Source organism: Eucyclogobius newberryi, unplaced genomic scaffold, assembly GCF_026437365.1.
Source record: "Eucyclogobius newberryi isolate DKJ021-1_F unplaced genomic scaffold, fEucNew1.0.hap1 SCAF_17, whole genome shotgun sequence".
Taxonomy (NCBI): Eukaryota; Metazoa; Chordata; class Actinopteri; order Gobiiformes; family Gobiidae; genus Eucyclogobius; species Eucyclogobius newberryi.
Genome location: NW_027315801.1, coordinates 4905943 through 4930497, shown reverse-complemented (window position 1 = coordinate 4930497; position 24555 = coordinate 4905943). Strand labels below are relative to the sequence as shown.

The 24555-nt window shown below is 40.2% G+C and overlaps 2 protein-coding genes across 3 annotated transcripts; one reads left to right on the top strand and one right to left on the bottom strand.

The window, feature by feature from the left end:
• The first annotated feature begins 338 nt into the window (after window positions 1-338).
• On the top strand, window positions 339-1384 carry LOC140362390 (lysophosphatidic acid receptor 6). Its single transcript, XM_072448495.1, has one exon. The coding sequence runs from the start codon at window positions 402-404 to the stop codon at window positions 1368-1370; it is 969 nt and encodes a 322-aa protein (XP_072304596.1). The 5' UTR covers window positions 339-401; the 3' UTR covers window positions 1371-1384.
• A 916-nt stretch (window positions 1385-2300) lies between these two features.
• Window positions 2301-24456, bottom strand: ints11 (integrator complex subunit 11). Of its 2 annotated transcripts, XM_072448820.1 has the most exons (18): window positions 24280-24456; window positions 23429-23526; window positions 23237-23310; window positions 22017-22245; window positions 20552-20650; window positions 19302-19336; window positions 19094-19232; window positions 18609-18673; window positions 17050-17239; window positions 16896-16979; window positions 15444-15533; window positions 13887-14049; window positions 12967-13077; window positions 11621-11682; window positions 10651-10755; window positions 10278-10315; window positions 5024-5153; window positions 2302-2539 (listed from the first exon to the last, which is right to left on the bottom strand). In XM_072448820.1, exons 1-18 carry the CDS (start codon window positions 24305-24307, stop codon window positions 2477-2479), a joined length of 1803 nt encoding a protein of 600 aa, XP_072304921.1. In that variant the 5' UTR covers window positions 24308-24456; the 3' UTR covers window positions 2302-2476. The 2 variants fall into 2 exon arrangements, with proteins under 2 accessions (XP_072304922.1, XP_072304921.1); XM_072448821.1 differs by lacking the exon at window positions 10278-10315 and having other exon boundaries at window positions 2301-2539; window positions 10613-10755.
• Window positions 24457-24555: the final 99 nt, after the last annotated feature.

The following is a 24555-nucleotide window of genomic DNA, read 5'->3' as shown; positions in this document are numbered from 1 at the left end:
AATAACGTCCCCTCAAAACAATGAAAAGGACTTTCTACTTTCCAGTGTAGTTAAAACATGTGGAGGAGTAGAAAGTACAAATACCTGCTCTCAGATACAAAGTACAATGCATCTACTGTAAAAAGTAAAGATAACCAAATCCTTTTCCTAGGTACTTTTACTTTAGGATGGATTGGCATGTTTTTTTACTCAAATAATATTAAAGGTACCCACATATCTAAGACTACTTGGCTTTTTTGTTTTAATTTAATCAATGACAAATACAAACACAAAATCATGTAAATCAAACACAGCGATACATTAATTGTCTAACACATTGTTTATTGTCGCCAGATTCCTCAAATGCGCAAAGAATTTTGACGGACCAAAAATCTCCAAGTCCATCTTCGAACTAATTGGCAATGGCCGCGCCCGGCACCAACTGCAGCACCCGCTCCCCGGACGACCAGAGCTACGAGTACTACATGTTCCCTTCCGTTTCCGTGGTGGCGCTGGTCTTCGGTTTGCCCGGGAATCTTGCCGCTCTGTTTTACTTCACCGCCAGGACCGGCCCGCGCTCGGCTTTCGGCGTCTACATCGCCAACTTGGCCCTGACCGACCTCATGATCCTGTGCACGTTGCCCTTCAGAATCCACTACCACCTGAACGGCAACGACTGGGTTTTCGGCGACGCCGCTTGCCGAATCACCGGGACGTTATTCCACGCCGGCATGTACATGAGCGTCTGCTTCATGACCTGCATCTGCGTCGACCGCTACATGGCCACCGTCCACCCGCACGTCTACATGAAGTGGCGCAAGGTTTGGTGCGCAGTCGTCGCCAGCGCTTCGCTCTGGTGCGTGGTGGGCGTCGCCGTGCTCGTGTTCGTCCTCCTGGGTCCGCTGAACACGAAGCCCCGGGAATCGGGAGGCTTCAGCTGCTTCGAGAACTTCGACCAAAGCGAATGGGAATCGCGCCTGAAAGGTTTCAGCGTGTTCTGCTTGACGTTCGGGTCGCTGGTGCCGTCGGCGATCATCCTGGTGTGCTACCCCGCGGCGGCGAGGCGGATCGCCAGGATACGGACCAAAATGGCGAGGAAAGCGGTGGGAGTGATCTACGCCATCCTTGCAATCACGGTGCTGTGCCTTTTGCCGTATCACGTGGTCTACCTGCTGCACGTTTTGGGACACGTCAAGAAGATCGAAAGTTGCGCGACCATAAACGGCATTCACGTGGCGAGGCGAGTGACCATCGCGCTGGCCATTTTGAACACGTGCTTGGACCCGGTGCTTTACTACGTCACCACGGGACACTGCAAATGGCCCTGGGCGAAATGGTTCAACAAAAGGGTGACAAGAAAAAGGGGCGTCTACGTAATATCGATGATCTGATGTTTGTCCTGTGACGATGTCGCCGAGTGGGATTTTTGCCTCGTTAAACTCTCGCAGAATTATATCTTTTGTGATATTTATGGCAGCTCAGGGTATTGTGGATATGCAAAAATAAGTGTAAAATAAGAGTACCGTATTTTCCGGACTATAAGTGGCACCGGAGTATAAGTCGCACCAGCCAAAAAATGCATAATAGAGAAGAAAAAAACATATTTAAGTCACACTGGAGTATGAAATGCGGTTGCAAGTGTGAAAATAATAAATAATATCAAATACAAGTCACTCCGGAGTATAAGTATATAAATATAAATATAGGTATAAGTCGCAACCCGGCCAAAACAATGAAAAAAGGTGCGACTTATAGTCCGGAAAATACGGTAGTTCCTTTATAGCTAAAGAAGCGAAGCCGTTTTGCTACTCATCCAAGAAACATCCTTTTTTTTTCTTTTTTTCTTCAAGAGTCTTTTTTACCCGTAGCTTTATTAGACAGGAGAGGACAGCATAAAATGTGGGATGAGAGAGTGGGGAGGACATGCAGTACATCGTCGGAGCCGGGATTTGAACTCACGACACTGCGGCCGGGCTGCAAACGTGCGCCGTGCCTTAACCACTCCACCGCCGGGCAGCAGAATCTCATACTTCATAAAACGGTTCTACCTTTGACAGATTCACAATTTCTTTTGTGAACGACTTAGACGCAATGGCCCGGCCGGATGGATTGGTAAAACGCGGTTGTCCGATGTTCTGTTCGCCGTGGTCCATGTAGTTTTGTACATATTAACGTACTTACCCCGGTGCTGATCATTTCACACGGTCTTGTGAGACAAGTGGTTTTGTGAGACTTTCATGATATTGTGAATACATTACGTTAATGAATTGCTCCGTGTAAATAACATGATTTATCTAGAAAAGGGTTTATTGGAGTTGGATTTGTACATAAAATAGTTTGTTCACTGTTTAATGTGTGTGTTTTCTGTCCAGTGCATGAGATAAATACAACTACTGCAATAAAAAGAAACATGATCATAATCAAAAGTACAGACATCATTTTGGGCTGAAGTTTGTTCATGTTTGACTCTGAATGACTCTGAATGTCAGCCGTGCAGTCAGCACACGGATGGAAGTCCTTTCTTCAGTAAATTGGACAGAAAGCTGCCGAGATCCTCGTCCTGAAAGAGAAAGAAAAACAAAACCAAGAATGAATATTTTTATACCAGTACAAGTTTCAAGTATTTTGTCACTACACGGCCGAGGAATACAGAGTTGAACATGCTGTAAGAAGCTTTTATGGACATGGAGTTGTGATTGTTCCACAGTGTGGCATTAAAGCACACACGTTATTAAACATGTATGTTTTTAACCATGTTATAACATTGTTCCCACATAAAAACACATACCTGGAGTTGTATTTAGCTTCACTAACACTTTGATGTTTATCCAGTCATCTCTCTCCGAGCCTCAGAAAGCACTCCCAGTATTCTCAAGTCATTGTGCAGTTTTTAATCGTCTGTCACACTGGACAACCTCAGAGTCTTATTTGACCAGGAGCTCTCATTTAAAGCACATATAAATCAAGCCTGTAAAACAGCCTATTCCCATCTGTGTAATATAGATAAAATCAGAAGAATCCAGCCTAAAAGCGATGCTGAAAAACATATCCATGCATTTGTAATGTCTAGATTAGACTGTAACTCCTGCTCACAGCGTGTCCTAAAAGCTCCATGAAAAGCTTTCAAAATGCAGCAGCAAGATTACCAACAGAAACTAAAAGAAGAGAGCACATAACGCCGGTGCTGAAGTCTCTTCACTGGCTCCTGTCGAGTTTAGAATCAAATTTAAACTCCTCCTCCTGACCTACAAAGCCATAAATGACATCGCCCCATCCGACCTCAAAGATGCTATAGAACCATATCATCCAAACATAGCTTTTCACTCTCAAAATGCTGGCCTTCTGGTGGTGCCAAGAGTCTCTAAAAGCACAGTAGGAGGTAGAGCCTTCAGGTGGTCCCAAGAGTCTCTAAAAGCACAGTAGGAGGTAGAGCCTTCAGGTGGTCCCAAGAGTCTCTAAAAGTACAGTAGGAGGTAGAGCCTTCTGGTGGTCCCAAGAGTCTCTAAAAGCACAGTAGGAGGTAGAGCCTTCTGGTGGTCCCAAGAGTCTCTAAAAAGTACAGTAGGAGGTAGAGCCTTCTGGTGATCCCAAGAGTCTCTAAAAGTACAGTAGGAGGTAGAGCCTTCTGGTGGTCCCAAGAGTCTCTAAAAAGTACAGTAGGGGTGTGGAGCGTTTAGCTCCCAAGCTCCTGTGTTATGGAATCAGCTCCTGTCCATGTTAAAGAGCAGCTTGAGCACTATCCTCTGATAAAGACTACTTATTCTATCGAGGAACGTCTGACTGATATAAAGTCATGTATGCTTTCAGTATTTCAAGACCTAAAAAACGTGAAATGTCACAGTAAAAGGTTCTCAAGTTACAGGTCTGAGCTGTGGAGAGGCGACTCACGGAACATTCCAGACACAGCACCTTTAGTCACGTTTCATTCACCCGTCTGATGTCATAATTGACAACATTTTCTTGTGGCTGCAAGTGACAGACCCGGGGTTGTTATGGTGAAGAGGTTGCTATGGCAACCCCTTGACGGAAACCCCAGATACAATTTTTTTTTTAAAAACAATTTCTTTTCAGCCACTTTGAATCGCTCGGAAATAACGCAGCGGGTGGAATCACTCTCTCCCCTCGGCTGCAGAGCGCTGCACGCCCACGAGCGCACTGAAGTCTGCGTACAGATGTATCGTGCGGTCGCGTTTCACTCAAACCACGCGCCGCATCTGGAGAAGACAAACACATGTGGCTTTGTAGCGAGGGCACGTACAGTAAGATCTACAGCGCAGTATCAGCAGTACGATCTCCAGGGCCTACGGTTTCAAACAGACGGTAAAAAGTAGAGCACGGACGTCCAAACAGTTCACGTTATTGGAGCGACCGTCGAGACATGAGCAAAAACAATGCAAAAGGGTAAACGAAAGAGCTGTGGAACGACACGATTATCTCCTGGATCCCGTCTGAGGTTGTTAAAAGATAATAGATGTGAAAATGAAAAAACAAGACACTCATTTGACCAAGTATTGGTTTAAAATAAATCAATTGCTTTTATTTTGTTTGGAAAATTACAGTCTTTTTAGCGTTTCTTTGTCATAATTGTGGTATTGCTAAGTGTAATAGATTATATAAGTACATTTGACACGTTTTCTGGGGATTACAATGACCCGTGACTAATGTAAGTGATGGTGTTCGTTAGTTTAGTCATTTTAGTGATTTGTTTATCGTGGAAACAGGTGAGGCTCTGTTTGGTAAGGAAAAAAAATTATAAAAGCTAAAATCATACTGGTATTGAGATTATGGTCTTTGGACTAGTGTTGTCAGAAAAGATAAAATAAATCAATACTTAGATACTAAAACTAGTATTGAAACCACTCATTTGAACAGTATCAGAACTTTAAAAAATGAATAAACAACAACTTTGGACCGTTCCTGAATAGTTTTGCAGCAGTATAACACGACACGGTAATATTAAATTAATTTGTCCTTTCTCCAGTGCAACATGGTGTGCGTTTCATTTCATTTCTTGAAAAGGATAAATAAATACATAAATAAATACCTGGTAGCTCCACGACAGCAGCAGGACTTTGGAGTTGGGGTCTTCTGCGGAGGACGAGACTTTGATGACGATGGACTCCACCATCACCGTGCCGTCAGGAAGGTGCTGGATGGTGTAGCCTTTCAACACACTGAAAACACACGGCACACACACATTTACCTTCTGAAAGGAGGCTTTTGGTAGTTAGTTTGACCCCTTTTTCCTTATTATTATTATTATTTATTTATTTTTTAATAATTTTTTGTGTTATTTTTTTTCTAAATTATTAGTTGATCCTTTTACCTTATTATTTTTTTTTATCATTATCATTATTATTATTTTTTATTATTATTGTTTTGTTATTGCATTTTATTTTTTAATATATTATATTTTATTATTGTTATTTTATTTTTTATAATTCATTTAATTTTTTTTCAAAATTGCTAGTTGACCCCTTTTACCTTATTATTATTTTTATCATTATTATTTTTTATTATTATTCAAATTTGTATTTTATATTATTATTTATCATCATCATCATTATTAATAATATCCTCGTCATATGGGAATAATATAATGTATGGAAAATTCTAATAGGATACTGAATCTACGTCATACGTCATAAGGCGCTGGTACAGCTGGCAGCCCGGTGTAAACGCTCTCTCTTCTTTCTCACACTTATTGTGCTTTATCTCCTATATTTTGTAAATATAGTTAGTATATTTTTTCTATTTTACTGTACGATAGGGACACGCGCTGGAATAGTTTTTTAATTCAACTGTTTTTGACTTTTTTCGGCTGGATTTGAGCGTTTTTCGTTGCGTTCGTTGTGTCGTTGTGACGTGAGCTAGCTCCGAGCGAGCCCACCAGCCCCCCCCCGCGCCCTCCGGCCGCGCTAAAGTACGGCGTGTCGTCGGTACACGTTTATATACACGTTTATATGAAAGAGGAACTTCACGAACGATCGGGACACGCACTGGAATCGCTTTAAATTAACTTGTTTTGACTTTATTCGGCTGGATTGAGTGTTTTCGTCGTGTCGTTGCGATGTGTCTTGGCTCTGAGTCCCCCGGCCCCGCCCCCCGGCTCCGGCCCCGCCCCCCGGCTCCGGCCCCGCCCCCCGGCTCCGGCCCCGCCCCCCGGCTCCGGCCCCGCCCCCCGGCCTGCGCCGTACCGCGTTTCCACAAAGGAGGAACTGATGAAACTGCGGAGAACAGTCGTCTTACCCGGAGATCGTCACGTTATCCCGTCGCAATACTGACCTAACCTAATACTGATGTGCAATTCTGTCATATGTGCAATTGCTGTTGGAATTCATGTGCAATTCATGTGCTGTCGTGACACATATTCATGTGCAATTACTGTCGGGATCACATGCAATGGTATTTATGTATTTATTTGTCTATGGGAGTTTTTATTTATTTATAGGAGATCTTCTACTGAAAGTGTTTTTCAGACTTCCTATAAGTGATCTGTTCTTCTGTATCTACCTCTGTATCTACCTGCGTTGCACCAATGAAATTTCCCCATGTGGGACAATAAAGGAATATCTTAATCTAATAAAATAACAGTAATGTCTCTTTCAAGCCCCCGGAAGCCAAGATGGCCGCCATTGAAACCTATGGAGCTGCTCATTGGCGCGTGGTTCCAAAAAAGTTTTTTAGTTCCGCATTACTTCCTGAACACTGGTATATCTCCTCCCACTTTTTGTGACGTCATCGCCGTGAGGCTTTGGCGTCGGGAGCGCGCACGTCACAGCAGCGTGAAAGACTAAGAACAGTCAACACGGACTTTTGGAATGATTCGGCTTGAAATAGTCCGTTTACGTAACGTATAATGATGGATTGTTATATCCATCTATAAATATACATGTATCATGTTGTAAAGCTCTGATATTTAAGAGAATTATAAAGAAGTGTTAAGATAAAAAGTCTGGTTTAATGACAATAAATTACATTTAGAGGTTTAATAACGTCCTCATCATTTTCTGTAGTTTTTGGTTTGGGTATTTATTTTGTTATTAACTTTTCAGTTATTTATTTACATAATATAATTTGGCCAATATGCATTTTTTTTAATCAGATGAGAAGAAATACAAAATATAATCATTGATTCTGTTACATAATTGAGTTAAGCAGTATTTAATTATATTCAGTTTCCTTTTGTGTCGTTTTTGTATCATGTCAATCTTTAATAAATACAAAACACATTTGTTTATTAATGTATTTAATACGAATAATGAACATGAATGAACTTGTTCAATAAATGCAAATCTGATAACTACAAATGATAAATTGATTTTAGCCAGTTTTAGTTGAGTTTTAAAGCTACAATGAGTTTTAAAGCTACAATGTGGGAGTCCTTTATTAAGGAGTTTGAGTCTGTGTACTGTTCATTATTATTATCATTAATAGAATCAGAAAATGTATTGCCATTGTCAAAGAAAAGAATTCACAAACAGTGGAACTTGCTTTGGTGATTCAGTGCGACATAAAAATATTAACAATGATAAAACAACCTGTATAAGTCAAATAGAACAAACTGAATAAAATAAGATATTCCTTTATTGTCCACACATGAGGAAATTTTGTTGTTGCAACACAGTAGATACAAAGGAAAAGGACAGATAACTTGTAGGAAGTTTAAAAAACACTCTTAATAGATCGGATCTTAATAGAAGAACTCTTAAAAACAAAAACTCCTATAGACAGAACCTCTCATACCTAATAAGGAATGGAGGAGGAAAATAAAGATAAAGATAAAATAAAAACAGCGTAAGACAAAATAATACTAATAATAATGGTAAAATAAACACTCTTTTTACATCAGTTATATGCACATGAATGTGACATTATTGCGTTAAATACTGAATATCTCAGTATTTAACAACACTTTGTTTCCATGGCTACGCAGTCTTCTGTACTTCAGTAACTGCACCGTTCAGCTCCATCGTTTGACTGAGAGACAAACAGAACATGTCACAGCTTTAGATTATACAAGTCATATAACATACACTTCACATGTTTTAGATTATACAAGTCATAGAACATACACTTCATATGTTTTAGATTATACAAGTCATAGAACATACACTTCACATGTTTGTCCTGAAGCTGCTTCACTGACACATGTGACACAGCAGTGGCTCTTTTGAAGAACAATTATCATTTAGTTTTTTTGGTCATAACAAAACAGACATTTTATAAATTCAAAGTACTGATTCTACACTGTTTACTTTTAGTCGAGGCACAAGTTATTATTAAAATACCTTTTGCTTTGGAGTCGTCAGGAGTTTACTTGAGATGACTCTGTGTCTGCAGTGACCTGTAGTGACCTGTAGTGACCTGCAGTGACCTGTAGTGACCTGTAGTGACCTGCAGTGACCTGCAGTGACCTGTAGTGACCTGTAGTGACCTGCAGTGACCTGTAGTGACCTGTAGAGCTCTGGTCAGCACAGACAGACTAAACTCACTGGTCAGCACTCTGAAGATGAGAAAGATACTCATTAGAACATTGATATATTCTGCACATTTAACAGAGAAAAGCTGGAATATGTTATTGACAGATTTACATTTCGCTCTGTAACACAAAAGTTCCTCTTTTCACATTAATTTTTAAAGCTAGAACCAAAAGTCATTTATTTATGCATAAGTTTAAACCTTAGAAGTTAGAACATAACTGACATGTTTGCTAAATCTCTAAATATTCCATGGAAGTAAATCCATGACATTTCTATAGAAAACAAGCGTGTGCTTTGTTTAAACACAGCACACGTCATTATGAAATATGTAATAAAACCTCAAATGTGGTCTCAGCCCCTGTAAGTACAGCACTGTCACTTTTAAACACCTTTACATTTATATATGTAAGATATGACCCATTATAGCAGGTTATATTTGAATTATTGGTTGTTTTTTATAGCACATAATACAAACATCACTTTATTTCCCTTCTTTCTCTAGTTTTCCTTGATCTGTGCTTAACCTTTTGTCTCTTAGAACATTTAGTAAGAGAAATAATTAGTTATTTATTTGCAGAAGCACGAGCCATCATGACGTGTTGTTGCATCTTTGTGTAGCTAAACTTTAGCTCGTGTTAGCTCGTGTTAACTTGTGTTAACTGTGTAATCGTTGTTTTACACTTCATATGGAACAATGTGTGAAACGTGAGGAATGACATAAAAACACAACTTACGTGAATCGTGGTCTCGTCTCGTCACATTCTTCTGCTTGTGTTTAGTTTCCGTCACATGTTCTCCTGAGGCTCGTTCATGAGGGTTACGTGCGCGCTAGGTGCGCGTACACCGTTCACCGGAAGGTTAAAAATGTATTTTTTAAGTATTTTAGAAACAGTTGAAGAGTGAAATTCCTTCTATTTTATTTTTGGACTAAAAACAATTTAGCATGTTTGGTAATTTTAGAGGCCGAACTCCTGAAATGGTCCGACCAAAAGGCTGCATTCTGCGAAGTGGCCACTACTCAATTTGGAGCCAGAGGCAGAGGGGGCGTACCCTATCCAGATATTATAATACATCCATGGTCTCTTTCCATTCGCAGAGAACAATTTAATTACATGTATGTCGCCCTCTGCTGGAAACAGAGAGGATTGGTGTGTGGAACTTTTGAATTTGCAGCACGACTCTTACTAACCTGTGTTTTTGTGTTTTTGTCACTCGAAGGGACAGGACTTTCTAACCAGGATTTATCAAACTAGTGTGAATGAAGCTAAATGCTACTCCAGGTATGTTTTTGTTAATTTAGCTTAATAGCTTTAAGAGCAGAGATGGTGTTTGATGGAATTCCCCACCCTGACACGCCCCCACACACCTCTTGACGTGCACGTAGACCCTGTGCAGCGTGTTGGCCTCCTCGCCCCTCGCCCTGACACGCCCCCCTTGCCCCGCCCCCACACACCTCTTGACGTGCACGTAGACCCGGTGCAGCGTGTCGGCCTCCTCGCCCCTCGCCCTGACACTCCCCTCACCCCCCTTGCCCCGCCCCCACACACCTCTTGACGTGCACGTGGACCCGGTGCAGCGTGTCGGCCTCCTCGCCCTGACACGCCCCTCACCCCCCTTGCCCCGCCCCCACACACCTCTTGACGTGCACGTAGACCCTGTGCAGCGTGTCAGCCTCCTCGCCCCTCGCCCTGACACTCCCCTCACCCCCCTTGCCCCGCCCCCACACACCTCTTGACGTGCACGTAGACCCGGTGCAGCGTGTTGGCCTCCTCGCCCTGACACGCCCCTCGCCCCCCTTGCCCCGCCCCCACACACCTCTTGACGTGCACGTAGACCCGGTGCAGCGTGTCGGCCTCCTCGCCCCTCGCCCTGACACGCCCCCCTTGCCCCGCCCCCACACACCTCTTGACGTGCACGTAGACCATGTGCAGCGTGTCGGCCTCCTCGCCCTGACACGCCCCTCGCCCCCCTTGCCCCGCCCCCACACACCTCTTGACGTGCACGTAGACCATGTGCAGCGTGTCGGCCTCCTCGCCCTGACACGCCCCTCGCCCCCCCCACACACCTCTTGACGTGCACGTAGATCCTGTGCAGCGTGTCGGCCTCCTCGCCCCTCGCCCTGACACGCCCCTCGCCCCGCCCCCACACACCTCTTGACCTGCACGTAGACGCGGTGCAGCGTGTCGGCCTCGCTGTGCGGGTCCTGGAGCTGGACTCGGCAGGTGAAGCGTAACTGATGCTCGTTCAGGCCGAGCTCCTTCAGCGCCTGCTCCGACGACACCAGCTTCAGACTCTGAAACCAACAACAGCATTTCTCTGAGGCAGCGACGCGGAGAAGACATTCAGTCAATCATTTTCTCTTTGGCAATTTTAGGAGAAAAATGTATTATTATACATTTATTATTTTACTTTTAGTGTGTTATTACAATATTTTGTTACTATTAAATTGTTTTTTTCATTATTGTTGTATTTTTTATTTGATTTTACCTAGCTAGCGTTTTCCAAAACATTTTTGGACATTAAAGTTTGTCTACAATGTCTTTTTAAACACTTTTAATGAAGAGTTTGGTCATTTTCTGTTATTTCTATATGGCCATGATGAAAAAAACAAAACGATTGTTCAGATGTTTATAACTTTGAGCTTATTTGACAGTCCACCATGCTAAATATTAATGGGGGAAAAAATGAAAATAAATTGGGACTGAGACTAATTATTTATTTTAGTAGCTGAATAGTCAGCAATGATTTCTACGCAACATCAATACATTTTAAATCAAATAAAAAGGTTGAAATACGGTGACAAAACACTTCTAGATCGAGTATAATTACAAATAGTGTTTTATTAATAAAAATCTGAAATTGTTATTATTTTTCCACATTTTTATTTAATAATGCCGCCGTCTTTGTCATAAAAAGGTCTTTTTCCATGTGTTTTAGAGTCTGAATAGTCCAGATAACAATTATGATGACCAAATTACAAATGAAATATTGTTTTGACAATAAGCTGATAAATAGTTGCAAATACTAAACACCATGGGGAAGACGCAGAAGACATCGACACGCATTTAATACAACTCTTTATCACATTAAAACATATCGTGTTCTGCTGGGATTGGCCGTCGCTAAGATACCGTTCGACGACATTCAAGACGACTTACATTTTCTTTCATGATCAGGGTCCCATGCATCGTGCGGGGTTTTTTCAGGTCAGGCAGTGGACCTTAAAAAGAAAAGAACAGAAATGAGTTTCAATCAGATAATATTATAATGAACAGAATGTAGGCTACGGTAAATGTCAGCGCGGCGCTTTCCTTTGCACGAGCGACATCGGCCCGTACGTGACATTTAAGAGTTACATGCAAATGCTTAATGTCAGACCACGAAAGTACAGTAGTGTTTTGTTCTGTGAGCAGGATGTCATAAGAAAATGGGTATTACCGTATTTTCCGGACTATAAAGAGCATTCAATTTTCTCAAAAAACTATAATCCAGTGCGTTTTAGAAATGGATGAATTCATATCTCGCATACTGCATAATAAAGTTCAACTGACTGACTTTAATTGTTTTGTTTTGCTTAATGACAAGTGCGCCTTATGATCCAGTGCGCCTTATAGTGCGGAAAATACGGTATTACATAGTCTATAAATGTGTTTTCATAAACAATTTTTGGAAACTACGGATGTCAAGAACAGAAAAAAATAATAATCGTGACAATTTTAGGAGCAAATTCAGGTGATTTTTGTTCAATTTATAGCCCAAAAATAGACCTGAATGTAAAGACTTTTTTATACGTGTCTTTTTTAACTTTATTTTGTCTTTCAGTAAGTTCAGTTGTGTAAAGTCGCTCATAAACTTGAGGAACAGCAACATGTCAAGACCACGGAAATCAACGGAAATTGAATATTTCACTGTCGTTTGGTCTCAATAAGTGTGAATAAGTGTTAAATTGTGATGTTATATCGTGAAGAATTTTAATTTTGAGAAGTTAATCTGTAAATAAAGCAACAATTAAGATTCCTGCACAGGACAAGAATCAAAAAGGACAAAGAAATTACTTTTTCTTCCCTTTTATCCCAATTTTTAACAAATTCTCAATCAATAATGACAAATAATAATGATTTCACGTTTACTGTATCACATCAAAATTTTGGAGCTGAATCAAAAAGGGAACGAGAGCATCAGGTGGGCGTCGCCTGACACTAAAAACTTCACATCCCCTTTTTCTCACAGTGTGTCTGGATCAGTTATTAAGAAACAAATTCCACTTCCAAACTCGATTTAGACTCAAACCAATTCATAAATAATAAACTATAGTTATAAGCTTAAGAATAGAAAATGGTGATGGATCAATATGAGGAATAAAACCATAAAAACATTTAAAAAGACGATTACAAAAAGTTCCAGAATTGTTGTATTTAAGTTATTTTCACATCAATATCTCGTTTCAATAGGAGTTTAGGTAATTCACGTTTTGGCTTTATAAGAATGAGCAAAGAGGCCGCACCTCCCAGAGACATTTCCCTCTTGAGCAGGTTTAGAGAGATGTCGACAGGAACGCTGGGGTTTGTGGTCACTAACGTGGTCTCTCCGTTCGCCGGCATGTAACAATTTATACCTGAAACGAGGAAGAAAAAAGTACTTTTACTGTCAATAAATACTGCCAAGTCACCTGTAGTTTTTAACAGTTTATACCTGAAACGAAGGACAAGAGAGGAAGCAACAAGTACTTTTACTGTCAAATACTGTCAACGACAAGTCACATGCAGTTTTATCGTCATGTACTCATCCATTTATAGTCACATTTGAGAGGTTTCTTACGCCAAGACCTGGAGGTGCAGGTCATGGAATAAACCAGGGCTAAACCAGGGCTAAACCAGGGGTAAACCAGGGGTAAACCAGGGCTAAACCAGGAGTAAACCAGGGGTAAACCAGGAGTAAACCAGGAGTAAACCAGGAGTAAACCAGGGCTAAACCCAGGAGTAAACCAGGGCTAAACCAGGAGTAAACCAGGAGTAAACCAGGACTAAACCAGGAGTAAACCAGGAGTAAACCAGGGCTAAACCAGGAGTAAACCAGGAGTAAACCAGGGCTAAACCAGGACTAAACCAGGTCCAAACCAGGTCTAAACCAGGTCTAAACCAGGTCTAAACCAGGTCTAAACCAGGTCTAAACCAGGTCTAAACCAGGTCTAAACCAGGTCTAAACCAGGATTATCAGTGACTATATTTACATGCTGATCATTCGTGGAGTTATCAGATTATTTAAATGTCATGTAAATGGTTTTGTCTGATGTGAGTAATCTGATTAAGTTCTGATTTTTCACATCCGTGCAGGTTTTGACAAGCACAATTATGGATGTGGCAAAGACAAACGTGAAAGAGAAAATGCTAAAGAGTGCAACCGTCGGCGGAGCGATGCACTTACTGAACTCCTGCTCAATTTTGCCTTTGAGGAACTCCATCTTGGCCGCCTCGCCGTGCACCAGCAGCATGTTCCGCGGCTCGGCCATGCGGATGAGCTGCATGATGCCTTTGGCGTCGGCGTGGGCGCTGAACGACATGTACTCCACCTGCAGCTTCACGTCCAGCTGAAGCCAGCGCACAGAGACACACAACGCCGGCGGTTATTAAAGATCTGACCGAACGGACCGAGAGCAGGAGCATGTGCGGCGGAGAAAAGGTGCAATTATGACATTCAACGGGAAATATTTAAAGGAATTATCTATACCGTATTTTCCGGACTATAACTCACAACCTTTTTCGTAGTTTTGGCCGGGGTGCGACTTGTGATGTGATATTATTTGTTATTTTCACCCTGGCAACCACAAGAGGGCGCTCTAGGCTCTAAGCGACGCAGAAGAAGAATCTGCACTTCCTCTACCTCTGGAGTTTGTGGAGTTGTTTAGAAGTGACACAGAGGAAGAAGAATTCAATGGATTTAGTGATTTGGGGTAAAACTGATGCTTTGGTAAACTTGTTAGCATGTTCTTTATGCTATAGTTATCTGAATAACTGTTCATATGTTACGTTAACATACCAGACACTTACCACAGTTCTGTCTGTGCCTCATGTAGCTGAAGGTGTTAGCGTTAGCATACGTACACCTATTCACCATGTTCTCTCATCTGTTATTATTTAAACTGCATTTCAAGATTAAATGTCTGTTCTTGGTCTTGGATTTTATCGAATACATTTTCCAAAAACTTTTAACGATTTTACAACTTATACTCCAGTGCAATATATGTATTTTTTCTTCTCTATTATGCTTTTTTTGGCTGGTGCGACTTATACTCCGGGATATACTTTACTTTAATCAGCACATTTAAAGTTTCAAAAAGGATCTAAATTTTTGGTTTGGAGATATTCCAAATCCGACTATTTATTGTATCATATTCAATGGGGATGTCAAGATTATTAGATGAATCCATAATCGTGATTATTTAGGGTCACAATATATCGTAGTCTGAAGTAAAAATAAATTAAACATTTTCAAGTAATATTTCTTTTTTTTCTTCCAAAATTCAATTTATAGAAAAGTGACCATTTTCAAACTAAATTAAGTGTGTTTTTTAGTTGAATTAAAATAAATGTGTCGATTTCAGGAGCAAAAAAACGGCAAGACAAAAATCAGACCTCATTTTTGTCTTGCCGTTTATGCCAAATGAATCATTGATAAAGTTTGATTTGATAAAGCAAGTCACATGTCAAGGAGCGTTAACGTCTTAAGAAAACAAGAAGGAAAGAACATTTTGAACTTTATTTTCGTTTTGGCCGTGACGACAATCACCGCGAATAATCATTAAATCACGACGTTTATTCCAACAATAATCAGCACACGAACATTTGAAATTGTCTATAGTAAAAAAATGACTCTCCTTTTTTGTGCGGGACATTTATAGGCACAATTTAGCACATAACTATGTCAATTCAAAATTAATAAATACACACGTTACAAACAATAGATGTACGTTGTTAAACTTACCGTTGCTCTTCCCTCAATCTCCAGCTTCCTCTGCCCGTTCAGAATCTTGTGGCCGATGGTTCCTTGCACGCAGTAGCCGGGCATAATGACCTACGAATAATTACAGAATTACACCACGACAGAATATCTACATCTACAAGAGTTACAACGTCTGGACCGGTGTTGCTACGACGCTAAACTGTGTCAACATTAAGCGACAGGCTCGATAAATCATAAAAAACACATGCTTTTGGGGTAAAATAAGCAAAATAGTACATGTTTCTTTCAATTTAAATAAAGTTCTGATGTGTAGAGCAAGATGATTGTCAAACTAATCAAGAAAGGAGCTGTTTCATACTGTATAAAAAATAATAATAATAATAATAATAATAATCACATAACTAGAGCAAAATGGCGTCTGGTACCTAGTTTTGATAAGCATATATTGACAAAAATGAAAATCTTGATATTTTTGGGGGTCTTCTGATAATGATCCAGATGATATTGTGTCGATCCAACACAAACAAGCTCAAACGTCTGTCTTTAAATTAATTATTTGACGTTTAATTCTCAGACAAAATGCGAAATGTCTGCGTTAAATCGAATCAAAAAAGTGCAGAAACATCACCTCGTACCCTTATTTGAATGTGTAAAACGTGAATTATTTAAATTGTGTATCTACATATTCAATATTTACGTCGCTTCAAAACAATATTCACAATATCATCTCATTTGGCATCCAATCTCTGGTTTTGATACTAGTCTGGAATCTTAAGGCGTCTGAATATTCGAAAATCTGGCAGTCTAACCTTTTCAATGTGTTGGCGTAAGCCCTCGTTTGTCGCGGTCCAACTGGACACGGTTTCGACTTCCATATTAAAGTGTTTTTCAATCTGATGTAAACTGTTTGAGCAGCCGCGTTTACTCTCTCCTGAACTCTGATTGGTCCTGCCCAAAGGGGAGGAGTCGTAACCGAACCCCGCCCTCGTTCACAAGTCTGCGTTTCACGTTTACAGTTTGTGTCGTTAAGGCCCATCGAGGTCTGACCCGCTCTCACCCTCATAACGGTCACGTACCTCATTAGCATTTGAGGCTTTATGAGGCTATTGTAGACTGATGGTTGATTGTACATCAGACCAACATTTCTATTAAAGTTACAGTTTTCTTTCTGAAGACGAGCCAACTCCTTCACTTTTCGTAGCAGCCATCTTTCACCCTACTTAAAATCTTAACGTCTCCGTCTTCAAACACGCAATTTGTGGCTTTTTCGATGAAGACGCACAGCTGACTGCAAACCAGAACTCGAGTGCCTTAAGCGGAAAGGAGGTGCGGCTTCACAGTTTCAACCCTGTCTGGCCAAGTTTTAAATAAGAAGTGGAGCGTATTATTGGAAAAGAACCGCAGAGCAATTTACGTTATCGTTGTTCAAATTGAAAACTTTTGGTTTAAGGGGAATAAATATACAAAACATACCATATTTTTCTCATTGCCTGCCCATTTCTTGAATATTTGCAGGGACTGTCCGGCGTGCAGCATCCCGGGCGTGGCAAACACGACCTAAAACATGTAGATTTGTTTAATTCCGTGCCGGTTCATCAGGTAAAAAAGGGTTCTATGGGGTTCTTACCATGGGGCCGGGGTTATCGGCGTAGGAACGATCGAAGGGTTTGATGTGCTTAAACTCGAACATGTTTCTCTGTACAAAGGTCTTTCTGATCTTCTGGTTGGTCCACGTGATGAACAGCTTGTAGTAGTGGTTGGCCTTCTCCGTCAGACCCGTGGAGAAATAGATGGGGGCTTTGAGGTTCATGCGCTCCCTGTGGATCCAATGCAAAACACAATATTACGTTACAGCGAGGTCAGTGAATCGGAAAACCTTATTTGCACAGTGTGTTTTTACAGATAAGCTCACAAAGTGCTTTACAGGGAGTCAGACAAGGATGTTAACAAAAGACTGGTCAATTCAGAAGTATTAACAATGTAATACATTATGTTCTTGTATTACGTTCTTGTATTACGTTTTTGAAAGAGATTAGGAACTTCAATATTCCAGGAAAGAAAGCAATGTTTGTGCTATAAACTGTTAAAATGCATAGTTAATTTAGTTTTTCAAAGTTGCATAATGCACAGTCCCCGTGTATGTAAAAAACCCTCACAGTGAGTGTGTTAAAGGGTTTAAGAGAACATGAGAGTTTTTTTGTTTATCTGTTCTTTTACTTCTGTATCTACTTGCGTGCAACACCGAAATGTCCCCATTGTGTGAACAAATAAAGGCTATCTTATCTTATCTTATCTTATTAAAGTCCACATTAATTTCTCCTGCTTCTGTTAAGTTGCAGTTTGTGAAAACATTTTGAAAAGTTTAAAATTACAGGAAGTAGAGCTGAATCCCTCTGTGATGTCATCAACGTGCAACGTGCCGTTGAAAACACAGGGACAGTTTGCACTTAACTGACACGTTTCTGACCACCGTTCGACAAAATAAAGGTGTCATATGGTGTTATTGTTTGTCGTAACTTTTGTGCAATTGAAATGGATTTTGGCTCTTGTTTACAGTCTGGTTGCTAGGTAACAGTTGTGCAATCACCTCTACCAATGTCATATTTGTGCCAACCAGGAAGTACAATTATAAACATAATTTTCTTTTATAAAAATGGTGAAACTGGGGCCAAATAAGGCAAAATGTTTAGTAAAATCAGAAATATTATTGCGTTCACTACGTTTCAGTGAAATGTGTCATAACTTAAACAAAAAAGTTAGTCTTTCTGCAGACTCATGCCACAGGAATTTATGGTTTAATATGCCAATAGTTTTCATTTCTAAGGAAACTAGTGGGAGCCAGGTGTGAGAGAAAAATAGCTTCCAATGACAAAAGGATAATCGTAAACTGTTAAATCTAGACATAATAAAGGAGGAAACGGCCTTGTTGTTGTCGGAAGGGATTAACTATTAAAGATTTTCTCTGATAAATGTATCTAGCTTAAGGGAGTAAAATTGGAATACTAATCCTTTCTGTTCAAGGGCGGCGAGTCGTAAATATTCATCATCTTTTTGCTCCAGCTCTTCCTTTTTACACAACAGCTACAAACACTCACGACCCGAATTTTGTACATTTCTTGAGTTGGATTTATGTGTATTTATGTTTTTACCATGTTTACGCATTAGAACAATGAACGGGAATATTACCAAAATGTCTCCAAGAGGATGCAGAGTTCCTGAGCTCTTCCAAGGGCAAAAACTGGAATAAGGACCTGCAAAACATGTTGAAATACATTTTTAAAAAACACACTAGATACATGTATACAAGTGACTGAACGCTCAAAATGTCTTGTTTGGTCAAATACAATAGAACATCATCTGCCTCGTAGGCTATTTTATGTTCCAATCGATCGTAACACCGTGAATTGTTTTAGTTTTTCTAATATATTGGGCCAAAGGTTCCAAAAACAAAGCAAACAGGAGGGGGGACCAGGCACAACCCTGCCTCGCCCCTCTTTTCCAGAGTCAGTGGATCCGTCAGGTAATGCACGCTCCAAAAAGAAAATGTATCAGTCAAAATCAGTGTAAAATTCCACACAGCAAACCAAAATTAGCTGTACTTTTATCTATCTGAACTGTTATAAACCGTTTAAATATCTAAAGCGTTCTTTGGTAGAAAACGTGAGCCTCACCTTTCCTCCTCGCTCGATTGACTCGTGAACCTTCTTCAAAAAGTCCCTCTCTCTGCACCTCTTGGAGTCTCGGATGGTGGTGGCGTAAGTCGACTCCGAGATGAGCATGTCTGGACGGCACTTATCGATCCACGCGGCCCTGGACCAGGAAATACACAAGATACACACACAAACAAACAAACAAACAAACAAACAACAGAGCACTTACCCTAAATGTCTGTCAGGCGTCATGTTGTAATCCCCCTAACAAAAGGACAAACTTGTTATTAACCATTATTAAACATTAGTTGTGGACTGCAATGTTAATTTGGAAACTGATCAAAATTATGCACATGTTTTGTGAAGAAAAAAAAAAATTTGTGAATTAGACATGTTGCTTTGTTAAAGTCAGACACTATCAAACCATTATCTTTATCATAATATCTGCAAAATATTGTGAAATATCAGTACTTGCTACTGCTCTCTTATAATAATAATAATGAATGTGTAATTGTCCAAGTAAAAAAAGTTTACAATCACTTAATACCCTAAGCACTTTCTAATTTACTAAAATGTCCAGATTATTTGGTTAATCAATAATTGTGATTATTCAGGTCACAGTATAATCGTAAGAACTAAAAAATAGTAATTGTGACAGTTTCAGAAGCAAAACTAAGTAGTTTTACTTCAAGCCAGAGTCCAAAAGAATACATATAAATGTTAATATATAACCCATAAATGTAATATTTCTATCTGGACGTTTTTGTCACATTAACTTTATATTAAACTTAGTAGCGTAAAATAATAAAATACTAATCAATGACTAATCAACAAATGTGATGTTCTTTTTTAAATTAATTGTGACACTAAAGTTTGATATTGTGCTGTCACTACGAAGGCGGCCAATTAAAGCGCCCCCTACAGGCAGGACGACTCATTGAACTAAAACACAGTGAAGATAAATATATTTAGAATTTTGCTAAAAAATATAAACATTTGATCACAGAATAGCACATTTTTTTAGGTTTATAGTTTAACTTCCTGTTTGTAACTGATGACATCACAGTAGGAAATTACCCAGAAAACACTGGGCCAAAACTCATCTAATGTAAAAAAAAAAAAATTGACAAATAACAATATATAAGAGCGACTTTATTTTGTTGAATTCATATTTAAAGAGTCAAAAAAATAGTTTCTTTGTGTAAATTCTGCCTAAACTTTGACTGGAATGAGCGTCCCTGGTGTGATGTCACCTCCTGTCATTTTCTACAGATTTTTCAACGTTTTCTTCACAAATACCTGCTTGATCGGTGTAAAACTATCATTTATATGTACAACAGGTATAAACACACCAAATAAAGTCAAAATTAGAAAATCATAAAAACCCGTCATACGACACTTTAATAACAAAACGTGCATCCCTGACGACGCCGTGAAGCATAGCAACATTAAAGCCCCCCCGGGTTTCTTTGCACTCACGGTATACACCACAGACTCGGAGCCCACTTTGATCTGCACCATGGCGGCTCCCAGGACGTGTCCGGCGTAGTACGCTTTAATCTCCAGCTCGTCGTCCACCTGCCACAGAAGGACGTTTTTCACACTCGCGTTGCATCAAACGCTAGCACGGCTGCAGAGGTAGCATCAAACGCTAGCGCAGATGCAGACATACAAGGCAAGATCAAAACATCAACAACGACATTCCTCTTTCATCGTGTCGCTCACCTGGATTCATATGTGAGCGAGCCGCTTTGATACTTGTCCATTTCAAACACGTCCAGAAACTGCTCAAGTCACACATTTAAGGCACAAGAATCTCGACACTAAAGCGACATATTCTCCTGTAGTAACCGTTTCATCGTTTTTATACTTCTGGGTCAAAACTGGGCCGGAGTTTTTTTTCTTAATTATTTTTCTATTGCACTTTATAAAAGGTTGAAATATAGTGAAGGCTTGATTTTTTTTTAAAGTCACTGTCTTTGTTATAGAAAGGTATTTTTTGCATGTTTTTTAGAATCTGCATAATCCTGATAATTATGATTCTTTAAAATACTACCAAGATTATTATTTTTTTATGTCGACAAGTCCAGTTTAGTTGATTTATCGCCGCAGCTAATTTTTTGACAAAAAAAAACTAAATCACTAGTTGACCACTAAAATTACCATGTCAATCATCCCGGGTGCAATATTCACTGTTCATAAACAACAGCCACTTACTGTAAATAAGAGTGTGTCATTTTTCTATTATTTTTATTCATATATTTTTATTCTTTAAAGGAATAAGAGAGGATTTTTGCGAGCAATCCGAGTCTCATTTCCTGGTGGCATGGACAGTCGAGTAGTTCTCCCACATGTCAATCATTCCCTGCATGCTACTGCACACCTGCAGCCTCGTTCCCAGGATAGCAGCACGTTTCCATGGCTGCGCATGTGTGATTGATATGCAGGTGTGTGTTTAACAAGTTCCTTCAGTGTAAAGTACAAAATGACCACAGAGAAGGACTGTGTTCGAGCTCAGAAGAGACAGAAATCTGTGGCGGCAAAAGATAATAAACGTGCTAATAAGCAAACGCACGTGTAGCAGCGTTGCATGCTTCCGCACAGGGGTGAGTGTGGCGAGTGTGCGTATGCGCACTTTTCAAAAAAGGGACTAACAGTCGCTTGAGTTCTCAAATTGGCAAAAAATTCTCTATTATTCCTTTAAGTGCATTTTTAAAGGAAGTTATCAGTTTGTATTATTCCACTTCTGTGCCTAATCTGTGTTTCTGGTCTGATTTTAGTTTATGAGACGTTTAGCCAGTCGCAGCTCCGTACCTGTACAGTCTGATGGCGGTTCTGAGCTAGGTTTATTAGACGTTTAACCAGGGACAGCTCCGTACCTGAACAGTCTGATGGAGGTTCTGACCTCATCTTATGAGACGTTTAGCCAGTCGAAGCTCCGTACCTGCACAGTCTGATGGAGGTTCAGAGGCACCACTTTCTTCATACAGTCCTTGATCATCTGTGAGGTGAAGAAGTTGGTTTCGCCCTTCTTGTCGACCGTGATCTTGCGGAAGTCCTCCAGCAGGATGGGGCAGATGGCTTTGGTGGGATGGGTCATGTAGATGGGCCCGTCGTAGCCCACCATCTCGCTCATAAAGGGCAGAGCGCCGCAGTGATCCAGGTGGAAGTGACTGAAACATGGCACACGGCACATACTTTCACTGATGTATTCCTTAACGCCTTTTTCCCTCGTAAGTGGACGGGTTTGTTCGGACACTTGCTTGACCATGTGTGTTCACGGTCGGCCAAATTACAATGTCAGTCAAATGGTGACCAGACTAATATGTCCATCTGTGTAAACATACTGAGCGGTATCATTTTCCAGGCAACAAAACTTAAGCCCGTAGCCTCACATTCTTGAGTCTTTAATTTTTTGCATTAAAATGGGTTTAAAAAGCAAATCCCATCATCTTGTTCGTGAATGTATTGGTAAGAGGAAAAATACATATACACGAAGTTGTGAGACATACCTGATAACTACTCTGCTGAATATATCAAAAACAAATGGGAAAGAGAAGGTAATTTTGTTCTGACGGACGAAGAGTGGGAAAGTATATGTACATCTCTTTGGAAAACCACAAAATCACATGTTTGGAAGGAATTTTGTTGGAAAAGTGTGACTCGTTTCTTTATAACCCCATGTCAAAGTGCCCATTACGCACAAGGAAATGCAGACTGTTGGAGAAAGTGTGGCAGCAGGAAGCAAACCACTATCATGTCTTTTGAGACTGTCCTGTTTCTCCTAAATCCTTGACTGAAATCAATAAGGAGATACAGACTATATTTGAACTCAGAACTCCTGCCACAGACACAATAGATGAATACCCTTGGAATATAATTTTGGCAGTAGAAAAAAAGGGCCATCACAAGGATATGGATGACACAAACTCCCCTGACGATCAAGGACTGGACTGACATTAGACATATGGAGGAAATGACCTTCAGACTTTAGGCGAGACAGGACGTTTATGTTGGACTTGGTACGGCCATAACTTTATTTACGTTTAACCGTGTGGTGCCATGATTATTATCTCTCATTACTTGGATTATTGCTACTTTCTTTTGCTCTCATGTTGTGTCCGCAGCTGTTGTCTTTTCTGGGTCTGTAAACGTAAAAGTTACCTGATGATGACACAATCCAAAAAGTCAGTCAAGCGCCCATTTTGCGTTATGTATGAAAAGTCTGGAAAACGTCTCTGGAAAACAGAATCAGGAAAAATATGAACAGTGCATTGTGATATCATACGAGAAGGACGCGTGTGCACAAGAGGAGTACCGTTACTGTAATGGGCAATAGCTTGCAGTATTACTCACGTCATCGTTGTACCCCATGTGCATGCCACAGTCCAGCATGATGTTTTTACCCCCGATGGACACGAGTATGCAGCTGCGTCCTACGTCCTGCCCGGCGCCTGGACGAGGAAATGGATTTGACGTTACTAATTGTGCACGCATTGGATCAAATTTAGCAGGACCAAAATGGACCAAAGTCACAGGCAGAGCGTAATTCCCATCTACTGGACGATAAACCCCTTAAAAGTCGCACACAATTACATTCTGGACTTCTGCGTGGAGGCAAAAGTGAAGTGGAACATGTTATTTAGATGGAAGAACTGGGCTGGATCATAGAATATCATAAAATGTGAAAAATGACAGTGGTTTTGTCAAATGAAAACCACTCGGATACATCTGAGTGGTATCTGAACCCGATTTAAAGACATTTACAATTGTATTTTACATAATTTGCGTAAGTAAAATAATATTATGATGATATTTTTAGATTTTACTGGACAAATACTTACAGAAATGACAACCCAATCATCGTTTTTCATTTTATCTAGCGTTACAGAACACAAATTACAACTTTTGTGAAGCTCAAATACAATACCGAGGCCTGAAAAATAATAATTCTTCCTCATTTTGTAATAGAAAAGAAACTTAGATTTATACCCTTGAAAATTTCCAAACTGTTGCTTATTTGTTCTTATAGAGACTTACGATCGTTTAAATTCAGATATCATCTTGGTTAATGTGAAATGATTTTGAATTGTGCGTTTGTTTGCCTTTTTAAATAATCAATAATATACTGCACACATTCAAAACAACGCAGTGTTGACAGAAGTAGCCTGGATGCTAGCCGCCTGGATGCTAGCCGCTTGACTTACCCAGCGGTGTTACTTTTATTTCCGGCATGCTGGCTTCAAATACCAGCTCGGCGCGGGTCCAGTCAGACGGAGGCTCCCTTGGACAATATCAATCGTCTTTTAAATAAGAATAATATCAATTGAATTCATTGCAGGACTTGTTGTTGCCATATGTACATGTGAGCCATGCACCCGGAGCAAACCAAATCCGGACGTGGCCTTCAGCGTAAAAGTCAACAGCGCTTATCTGCGCAATTTAGGTGCAAATTACGACCCTAATTCAAACGATTATATATG